An 11,116-nucleotide genomic window follows, 5' to 3' on the forward strand; every position below is an offset into this window, starting at 1 on the left:
TCTTCTCCGCCGAGCTGCACCTCTCTCCTCCCGCGTCCTGCCTAAATATTATGACTTCATTCAAACAAACAATATTCCTGCACAAACGTGTCCAGCATCTTTGGAGCACTGCGACAGGGCAATATCGCACTTGATTGCATATTAGCATCTAACAGAGCTTTGCTTGGTTTTATATTTAAAGAAGGGCAGGCCAAATGTTTAGATTGCCCAGCATAAACTTCCTGCCCATGTTCCTGTCTCTCTTCTCAGAAATCCACACACGGGTTTGAAGCACACTCACTGAACACTCAGTAATTATTGATGGTTGATTTTGGTCTGGAATGATTTTGACACATCACAGCATATTTCTTATAGATACTTTAAGCTGTTTTGATGAAACTGTATTAATTACCGTAAAATACAGGCTTTTGCCTCTTTTTATGTTAGGCATAACATAATAAAAGCCTGATGTAAGACAAGCATTGTCATACCTTAGTATAGTGTACCTTCGAAATGAATTGTGTCTTGGATAACAGATAATAATTTTAAGTACATGGGGGTTAGAAAAAAAGGATTTGGCTGAAAACTGCGCTTAGGTTCAGAGGCGCACGCTAGAGCCCACGCTGGAGGAGGAGGAGGGGATTGGGCGGGTCCCAACAAGAGGGCGGCCAAGACTCCAGCTCCCAGTGCGCTGATGGCAACAGATAAGTAAAAACGGAGCTGGTGGGACGCACGACAACATCATAGGTGCAGTGGAAAGTGGCTCCTGTTCTGCTTCTTTTTCACTTTTGGACTTGACACAGAAAGAGGTCCCAGGACTCGCTCAGAGAGAAGTCGGGATTCTAGAGACAGTCACTCGAGTCAAACTAAAGAACAGTCTTACTTGGACCTGAATAACTTCTAAATATCCAGACTGTGGAAGTGGAGTCGTTTTGTTCTCCGTGTGCACCAACTTTTCTAATGACGGCAGAGGTTCAGCAGCCTTCAGCACAGACTCCTGCCCAGAGCAGCCCCATATCTGTGCCTGAAAAAAACCACGCTCAAACGGCGGTTATGGAAAGTGCGTCCTCCACCACAAAAACCAAAAAGACGAACGCAGGGATTCGTCGACCGGAGAAGCCTCCGTATTCGTACATCGCGTTGATCGTAATGGCGATTCAAAGCTCTCCAACCAAACGCCTCACACTCAGTGAAATCTATCAGTTCCTACAGAGCCGTTTCCCGTTTTTCCGAGGCTCATACCAAGGATGGAAGAATTCCGTGCGTCACAACTTGTCTCTGAACGAATGCTTTATAAAGCTACCCAAAGGGCTTGGCCGGCCAGGGAAAGGCCACTACTGGACTATTGACCCAGCCAGTGAGTTCATGTTTGAAGAAGGCTCTTTTAGGAGAAGACCCAGAGGCTTTAGGCGTAAATGCCAGGCACTGAAGCCCATGTACAGCATGATGAACGGCCTGGGCTTCAACCACATCCCGGAGTCATACAACTTCCAGAGCGGCGGCGGGGGTCTGTCCTGTCCCCCCAATAGCCTGTCACTGGACAGTGGCATTGGCATGATGAACGGGCACTTGGCGGGTAACATGGACGGCATGACGCTGTCCGGTCACTCCATGTCGCACTTGACAACCAACAGTGGACATTCTTATATGGGGAACTGTCCGGGATCTACGGGGAGTGAATACCCTCATCACGACAACTCTGCATCTCCTTTGCTCACGAGCGGAGGCATCATGGAGCCGCACCCAGTGTATTCCAGCTCCGCATCAGCGTGGGCCCCCACGCCGCCCTCTTCTCTAAATAACGGGGGTTCGTACATAAAGCAACAGCCGCTGTCTCCATGTAATCCGGGAACGAACCCACTTCAGCCAAGTCTCCCCACACACTCCCTGGAGCAGCCGTATCTGCACCAGAATGGACACAGCACAGACTTGCAAGGTAGGCCTTATACACTTCAACACTACATATAGGCCTAGCTATAATACTTTGGCCTAAACTGTTTTTAATTAAGTACATGAATAATAGTAGTGGTAGAGTTAAAAGGATGAACTGAAACAGAAGGATAATGGACCGTAGGGTTTGTGCCAGTCTTTGTGCACAAGAAAAACATGCGCGCAGTTTGATTCTGCCTTGCCCTGAGGCCCGGAGTCCTCCGGGACTCGCGTGCAACTAAAGACACTGTCAATTAGAGCCTCCCACCGCCTCCCACTGTTCACTATCTTAATAGGGCAGACTAAATTGCTTCTGAGCAAAAGCACTTAAAGTATAAATAGTTTTGAGGGGGAAAATTCAGAAATTTGTCCAATGTTATAACACAGGGACAAATGTCCATAATAGTCAAAAGAAAATCGTCTATTACTACCTAAACGAGGGGCTATCTACAAACAAAAATCATTTCCAAAATCTTCATTGTCCTTTTTATTATTTAGTAGGCTTTAGTAAAAAAAATGTATGATGCAATAAATGCAAGTAAAGTTAAATACAAATTTAGACAACTCAATTTCCAAGGCCTACAACAAAGTGATATATTGTTTAATAACATGATTGTGTCTTTTTGCAGGTATCCCCCGTTACCATTCCCAGTCTCCCAGCATGTGCGACCGAAAGGAGTTTGTCTTCTCTTTTAACGCCATGACGTCCTCGGCCATGCACTCCCCGAGCAGCGGCTCGTACTACCACCATCAGCAGGTCGCCTACCAGGACATCAAACCGTGCGTTATGTGATCACGTAGCCTACGTGGAAACCGTAAAATAGGCCAATTCTCACCAACGAAAGAAATCACTGAAAGGCGGGCCGTGGAGTAAAGACTACACGGTTTTACGCACGGCCAAAACATAGACGCAGTTATTAAGTTGTTGTTATAATATGATGATGATGATAGTAGTAATAATAATAATAATAATAATAATAATATCGTTATGATCCTTGACCTCAGCCGGAAGAAACTGTTTTCCTTGCTGCTGTTTGGTACCAAGTCCTACAGAGTGGAAAACCATCTCTTCATCTTCATTTTGGGACAATTGTAAATGCCTATTTTCTTTTTATTATTGGCTATTTTCTTGTCAACATTTCAAATGCAGACTCTCCTGGAGTTAACACTTGGACGTCACATATCTTTGTATGTCCACACAGACTCTGTACAGATTATGAAGGCACTTTTTGAATAACCCATGAGCGCGAATTATTTATTCTGGGCCTGCGAATTTTAATTAGATTGGCAAAGGTTTATTGGCAATATTTGTCAGAACGCGCTAAAATGTTTATAATGAAAATGAAGTATATATTGTAAGCACTGTTGTTGTTTGTGGTAAATATTCTGTTGTCTATAAAACAATTCCTTGCAGCACTGTAATGTTAGAATATAGAGGATGGGGTCCAAGCAAGGACCCAGGCTTTATAAATGATTCATTGAGAATAAAAATATACTGGGCTGTTGAAGTCCAAATTCACCAATACATCATTGCAATTTGTTTTTGTGCAAAAAAAATGCAGGTTTAATTTAACTTTATCGAAAATTTCGATAAAGCTAATGGTATGTAGATAATATTAACTTTCATTTTACTGTGTATTTCAGAAATTGAGGCCTACAAGACCATAATAAAATTTCTAAAATGGATGAAGTTCGACACAAATAGTTACAATACTTTTAGTAGTTAAAACAGACAGTTAAACTGATATAAAAGCATACATTATAATGTATTAGCATTTACAATTATGTTAAAAGCAGATGAAAAAAAATCTAACACTCAAATGAAGAAAATAAAAAACAATGCATTGTTTTAATTTGACTGATTTTGTATTGCCTCGGAGGTGTTGATCATAGTATGTTAATGTGCCTTAACATTAAAAATAGTTATTTGTGTGGCTGAAATTCATAATCAACAAATTCTTGTCTTATTGACCATGGGGCAAATAGACAGCATGTGGGAGAGTGAAGGGATTCTGTGAGTGTCTTTTGGGGTATATGCTTCCTTGGGTCCCTTGGTGCCTACGGCGTGTTCTGCATTACTCTTTAGTGACATGACCACGGCGTGAACTCCAGTAAAATGCCACTGAGGCAGAAGGGCAGCTTGATCAGAACAAGCCCAGGACATTAGCAAGTTTGAGAGCTGCAGAGGCATGGGACGCTCCACAGCTGTTCCACAACATGGCTCACACTGACAGATCCAGACCCAGCCCTGGCCTGCTGCATGCAGACAGACAGGCTGCGCGCTGGCTCTCCAGAAAAAAGCCAGTGTTTTAATGCAACAAGAAGGTAAGACACAGACAATTGGTGAATGTTATTCTCTATAAACTCAGGTTTCTTTTATTTTTTTTAGCATTTGTTGACCAAAGAAAAGTAGGTTACAAAAGTGAACATTTAAAATCATACATTTGAGCAGGATGTATAATGTCTATAAGGACTATAAAAATTAGCTATATTAGGTTTATATTGTATTTTTTTCCTCACTCCAAAATTATGCAAATAACATGTTTTACTGTAATCACAGTTTTCTATAACTTGTCCTGTGGTTAAGTTGACAAACATACAATATACAGAAAGTATAATGTACGTTTGTACGAGAACGTTCATTAAATGTTCAATAAATGAAATGAAAAGACCAAACAGTCTTGTTTAACATAAAATGGTCTGTTTAACATAAAATGCAGGATATACATTTTTAATTTTAAATATATCACTGTGAATTTTCTTCATCGTTTGAGTTGGTGCCTTGTTTTTCTGGGTTTGTAGTTTGAGTCTCCAGTTGGGCTGGTTTGGACTGATGTGGTCCTCTCCTGGTTTTTCTCTGGCTCTTGGCCAGCTCCACCTGCAGCTCGCACCCGTTCACAGAGAGGTCCTGTAGGGCCGCGAGGGCCTGCTCTGCTGCCTGGGGGTCAGTGTAGTCCAGGAAGGCCCTGTGCTGAGCTCCTTGCCAGGTGAGCCTCAGTGGGACAGCCTGCTTCTCTCTGAGCATAGTCTTCAACTCACTCACGCGCAGCTCAGGCGGGATGCCCCCGAGGTACAGGCTGGTCACTGTGTCTGGGATCTTTGGGCGGGAGGAGTGGGTGCCCCTGGACTCTTCTGAACCCTTTTCCTTCCCTGTACCTGCACCTTTTGCTTTGGGGCCTTCTCCCGCACTCACGCCTGCGACATCTTCTTTGTTTTCTTTTCTTGCTCTTCGCTGTCTGCTCCTTTGCTGAGGCAGTGCTCCCTGCTCATGTTTGGGGGCTTGTTTGGGTTCCTCCTCCACATCTTTATGTGTGTTCCGTCTCGGCCTCCGTGTGGTTTGGTTCTTGGCCTGACTGGGCTCAGCTTTAGCCGGCACCTCCCCCAGAGTGACATCCTTCCCCGTCTGCTCCTCAAGAGCACGCAGCTTCTTTAGAATTGGTATCTTTTCCAACTTCTCCGTGTCCAACTGCACACAAAAAAAAAAGTCATAAAAACAAGTGCTCAAATATAACAGAGAGCTGAATATTTAAAACTCCTGTCTTCCTACAATATTAACATAACTGCAGATCTTTAAAACAGAGCAGGACATTTCACTTCCTGAGGTTAAAAATAAAGGCTCCTGTTTTGATTTGTTGTGTCTTCAAGTACTTTGGCAGCCTTTGATAGTGAGCAGTGGTGTAAAGGATATGCAGGACTATTGTTCGAGCAGTGACCTGTCGCTCCCCTGCCCCTGAGAGCCTCTCTGACTGGGCAGAGGAGCCTTTGATGCTCAGACATGGCCTTCCTGTCTGACAGTTCACTGGGTCCTGTTTACCACACGTCTCAAGAAACTAGTGCTTGCATCCATACATGAGGTTTGTCAATAACTTACACTCATTTCAGAGTCACGTGCAGTGTCTTGAATGAGAAATCATATTCTGTCCTTTTCCAAGGTAAAACCATGAAATGGGCTGTCAGCCAAAAATGGCATCAAAGTGTTGTCCTTTTGTGTGTCAGAGGTACACGAATGGTAGGGCATACGTGTTCCCTTATGGAGGAGTAAATATTAGGCAAATAACTATTACAACTGATGTGTACTTAAAATACAGTCAATGTAAACCTAATGGAGGCGATCTTTAACCGCCCAAACCAAAGTAATTTACGTGTGTAAATATGAGTTGTAAAGTTTTCACATCTGTTTGTCTCATTTCAAAATGAGGCATAAAAATATTTTGCAGCATCTGCGAGTTGAGTGAAACTACAGAGAAACTATAGAAAAGTGTAGAATCTACGTTTGAATTTGTCCGTTAGAACATGACGAGCTGCAGTGTGGCTGCTTTGCATCAGAGGAATTTGTAGTTTCTGCTAAATTAACATCAAGATTTCTCAAAATTGGTACAGTCAGTGAACCATTAAACTTTGTTACTAAATGAAAGAGTTGAGATGAAGTTGATTTTTGGTTGTGCCTGAATATTAAACTCATTGTATGGATTGCATTAGTTTACTTTATCAAATATCATATTTAAGATCTGCCTGCTCACCTACCAGTGGCTCCAGGGCTCCTATACACCCTCAGCACAGACTCAACCAATCTGTGCCCCCCAGTGTGCCCCTCCAAGATGGAGATTTTGCCATAAAATGTTAAGTGTGTAAATAAATATAAAATTTAAAAGAAATTAAATATAGGCAGCCAATATGCAACACAACTTAGAATATTTATATGGATACAATTATATTGGATCTTTAGAATGATTAGATTATGTGAAGCAACAGTTATCTGTGAAGGGTTGTGGCAGTAGCCAATAGAGGGCAGTGTTTCATAATGTGCAGACCAGTGAGTTGACACAATTTCAATAGTAAACATCTGCAGACTTTCTGCAGGCTTTTGATTGGTGGATAGTGAAAGCTGGATAAATGAATGACTAGTAAATATTTTTATATATCAACTTCTTTTCAGTAATAATACATGTAAATAATTGACTCTTTAGTAAGACCTACTGCCATGGGGATTTGGGGGGAATTAATCTTCACTTTTGCCCCAAAAAAGTTCAGCATTTTTTCCAAGAATGGACCTTTGAGCTTTTCGTATTTTCCAAGAAAATGTTTATTTTTAACATTATATTCTTTCAGAATTAGAGTAGGATTAAGTGTTAAACAGTAAATTTGGTTAAGTTCAGTGCTTTGCAATCAAACCCGTCTCACGCCAGATGAATCCTTGCTATATTTGTAAGAGCCATGTTATTCAGAAACCGCTATGCACCGAAATGCATAGGGAGTTAGTATTATTTTATTACATAAAAATTGTACAAACTCTTGATGGGGGAGTATTTCCGATATAAATCTACAAAAATGTTCATCTAATTATATAGGGGCGCCAAGGAACAAGGGCGGGACATCTCAACGCAGGACATCTGGGTTCAAAAGAGGGCAGTCCCTGGGTCTGCACATTCACCCTCCAAAATGTTCACATCAAGTACCACCAGGGCTAACAATGGTCTGAAATGAGACTAAACCATGGAGATCCTCTAAATCCGTTCCGATCCGTTCTAAATAACGGTAAACGTCCAAGGAGGGAAAAAAAAAATTGGGCCCCACAGTTAGGCCTCCATAAACACTGGTATAGACCCCTGCTATTCTTCTCATAACATTTAATAAGATTTGCCCATTGGATGCTTCCTTACAAACAGTACCTTAGACCAGATGATCCCATGTGGTTTGGGGAGTTGACAGTCAGTCTTTATAACTCTGGTGGGTGTGAGGATGTAGTCCACCGTCAGGTCATGGTTCTCCATGAGTTTCTCTGGAATTTCCACCACCTGAAGATCGACATGTCATTAATACATCCAAACAATCCAAAATAAATGGTCTAAGTTTTGTTGATGTCAATTTTCCACACTAAACAGAGATGCGCAAGCCAAACATGAAACTGACCTGGCAGTCGTGTACGATAGTGACCACTACAGTAGACTCGTTTACTGCTCCCATTGAGGCCATCATGCCGTATTCCATGTCAGCAAATCCCTCTCCTTTACCAATACGGAGACCTGTGGTTAAGACACGAGTAAATAAATGCCTTTTTAAGTCTCTAAGTCAATCATAATGGTCTGAGTGATTGAGTTTCTAATCAGATCTGTAGGTAGAGTAAACAATGTAAACCATAAAAATCATACGGCTACAACTACGGACTCAGAAAGGCACAACTCTGCCCCTCGACACTGGTGACACGTGTCGTACGACGTCGAACCAACAGTGTCTTAGTCTGCGTTATTGTACTTTGCACTGGTGAATAGTCGAGTAGGGTAATGCATTTGAACCAAGAACCCCTAACTTAGAATTGCATCTCATTCCAGGAATTTCCAAGTCACCCCCCAGACTCCGGCCTCGGTTATCCCCGGGATTTGACGATTGCAGATCAAAATGTCTTGAGTAGAAAGGCTTTTTAAATAGAGAGCAGGCTGCAGCAAAAGCCACAACAAGCACAGTGGCTCTGATTACACTGAGCCCCTACTCTTATGTCTGCTGCTGTTCCAGAAGGCAACTTGTGCCAGTAAACATATTTAACAACTTACTAGACTATCGTAACGTGACATTTACTCTCTGCCTCTTGTCATTTGTTAGTGTAATAAACAGCCATTAAGGTATAGAGCTTCCAAACATGTAAATAGTGGGTTCGTCTTGGACACAGTGAGCGTTTGATAAAAGGCTGCGAGGCTTTTCATTTTAGTTCTGAAACCCACACGTTATTGAGTTGATTGGAAATGTGGAGTATACACAAGCATTAATAGACTTGAAAGTACGACAAATGTTAAGTGTGGATGTTTTGTCCTTTAACAGAGAATGATTGGCTGACATAGTGCGTGTGTCTTTCATGTTACAGTAGAAACATTCTGTCAGAAGTCATACCAAAAAGAGATTAAGTTACTATGACCACAGTGTTTTTAGCTCACCGGTTTCAGACACTGCCACGGAGCCAACAACCACCAGGTCTACCTTCATCTTAGCATCCAGATCCACAGGCACACTGAAGTCCTTCACGCCCTGCAACAGACATCAAAAAGGTAGAAGTATTCATATTTCATGCCCCACATAGCACGTCCAATTCATACAGCGGGTATAAATGTGGCGCTCTGACACGACACACCTGTGAACTGGAGCAGATGCGGAGAAGCTTCTTGGTGGCTTCTGCAGGAGGCGTGATCTTGTTGAAAAGGCCTGTGCGCAAGCGAGGAGTCGGGACCAATAGTGTTTTCTGTGCCTGAGAGAAAGTGTAGAAATAAGACCAGAAAATCAGCTAATAGTTATTACGTAAAGCCAGTAGCAATTTATAAACTAATGACAAGATTACTGTTCACCTGGAAATGGGCTCTTTTACTCCTTTTATGTCAAACGTCACATTGAGTGTAAGAGCATAAAAGCAAACGTGCATATGATGGATTAGACTACTAATTTCACAAAAAAACGTAGAGAACATCATGATATTTAAGATTTTACTAAAAGGTATTTCTTAGTTTTCCCTAGTGTAACAATTTTAGCAATGTTTATGGCATTACTTCCTGGTTGGACAGGAGCGGCAGATGTGACATAAAGAGAGGTAATCCAACAGTTACCTAGCAACCATACTTTAAAAGCCAAATCTAGGCTAATTTACACAATACAATTTGACAAATAAAGTTAAAACTTACAAATATTGGGTCTATCAAAAGGCCTTTCCATGGATTTTTGTGGATTTATAATGGAAAGAGAGAATGTAAGAACTGAGCTCAGAATCACCCTGAAACTGATTTAATACTGATAATCTGGACAGTTAGTGCACGTTTCCTTAGTTTACATCTGTTTACGATTGCAACTAGAACCAATATGGCGGCAGATGGCCAAAAAACATTCAGATCAGTGGTTCTCAAACTTTGACACAAAGTACCACCTAAGCTAATATGTGGCTTTTAGAGTACCACCAGATCTAGACTCAGGCTTAAACTAGGGCTGAATATTGTCCAAAATGAGACTAAAACATAGATAGGATAGATCTAAATAACCCAAAGGAGGACACTAGATTAGTCTGTTAATAAAGAGGCCAAATCAAACTTCTGGAGGCTCTGCTTTGAAAAATAGCTTAGAATTAAACCAACAAACTGAATTAACTGATATAAATTATGATAAATATTTAGCACAAGTATTATATTAAAAGAAGGAATAATACAAAATGAACTGACAATGCACTAATAAGATTTGTGTTCACTAGTGCACACTATCATGGGTCCTTCCATGGTGGTGCTACCTGCAGAATGAGCAGGCGGGCCTCCTCCAGAGGTTTGTCTGGGTCCACCTTTACCTCCTCTGCCTCAGAGAAGGCCTGCAGTTCAGACACTTTGGCACAGGCTGTGGAGGCTCCCTGATCACAAAGAGAGAGAAACACATGTGTTACTTACTTCCAGAGTAAGGAACCTGGCCTGTTCTTGAGGTCTGTCTGGGTTCACTTTGACTGTTCGGCTGGACTTGAACTCCTGCAGGACCGTGAGCTTATTGCAGGCCTGAACTGAACCCTGGTTAATGAAGAAGTGTTCATCAAGAAGTGTTAAGCAGCAATACTTTTCAACCACAGCTTAAACAATGCACATTTCACAGGAGATACAATTCAGAAAACTTTGACTAAAGGTGCACACGTTGTAAACTATATTATTGTGATGCGCTAAAATTAAAATGGAAAACCTTGAAATTTGGTATTCTGTTGTAAACGGGTCTGGGGAAATTGGCCAGATTATTTTCTTCGATGTAGTGCCAAACCCTTTGACGAATATCTTCTTTTGTTGCATCTGAGAGAGGAAAAAACAATGTTGGTAATTGCAGTGCCAGAACAATGTGAACCGTCGTGTGGCTGTGGCCCTCACCCGTGTGTGTCTGGATCACCGGCTCCATCGCGCTGAAGGGCCCGTTCTTCAAATGTGGCGTGTGCTTTGTGGACTCAAGTGTTCCACGTGCGCGCAGTTTAGAAGAGAAGAACAGCTGCTTGTCAATGTTTGTCATTACTACGGCAGCGCAGACAGGTCAAAATACGCAGACTGCGAAATTAAAATGCTTATTTAAAAATTTGCTATAAAATAAGTGGCCGATAGTACACATTATGCCCAGTGTATCTGGGCTATTTGTGTTGCAGTAAAATGAGGTATTAGATTAAATGCAGTTTTCTCACGGATTTGTGAACATCTATTGGACGTTTTCAGAATCAGCCACT

The 11,116-nt window shown here is 41.8% G+C and overlaps 2 protein-coding genes across 3 annotated transcripts; one reads left to right on the forward strand and one right to left on the reverse strand.

Annotated features, from left to right (window-relative positions):
- The first annotated feature begins 682 nt into the window (after window positions 1–682).
- Window positions 683–3,433, forward strand: foxf1 (forkhead box F1). Its single transcript, XM_072465722.1, has 2 exons — window positions 683–1,915; window positions 2,538–3,433. Exons 1-2 carry the CDS (start codon window positions 940–942, stop codon window positions 2,699–2,701), a joined length of 1,140 nt encoding a protein of 379 aa, XP_072321823.1. The 5' UTR covers window positions 683–939; the 3' UTR covers window positions 2,702–3,433.
- Window positions 3,434–4,271: 838 nt separating this feature from the next.
- mthfsd (methenyltetrahydrofolate synthetase domain containing) lies at window positions 4,272–10,960 on the reverse strand. 2 transcript variants are annotated; one of them, XM_072465710.1, is made up of 8 exons: window positions 10,773–10,960; window positions 10,594–10,697; window positions 10,163–10,276; window positions 9,029–9,142; window positions 8,835–8,925; window positions 7,819–7,931; window positions 7,578–7,703; window positions 4,272–5,374 (listed from the first exon to the last, which is right to left on the reverse strand). In XM_072465710.1, the coding sequence occupies exons 1-8, from the start codon at window positions 10,906–10,908 to the stop codon at window positions 4,655–4,657; spliced, it is 1,518 nt and encodes a 505-aa protein (XP_072321811.1). In that variant the 5' UTR covers window positions 10,909–10,960; the 3' UTR covers window positions 4,272–4,654. The 2 variants fall into 2 exon arrangements, with proteins under 2 accessions (XP_072321811.1, XP_072321812.1); XM_072465711.1 differs by lacking the exon at window positions 10,163–10,276 and adding an exon at window positions 10,314–10,427.
- Window positions 10,961–11,116: the final 156 nt, after the last annotated feature.

The sequence above is a fragment of the Eucyclogobius newberryi genome, unplaced genomic scaffold, assembly GCF_026437365.1.
Source record: "Eucyclogobius newberryi isolate DKJ021-1_F unplaced genomic scaffold, fEucNew1.0.hap1 SCAF_5, whole genome shotgun sequence".
NCBI classification, from domain to species: domain Eukaryota; kingdom Metazoa; phylum Chordata; class Actinopteri; order Gobiiformes; family Gobiidae; genus Eucyclogobius; species Eucyclogobius newberryi.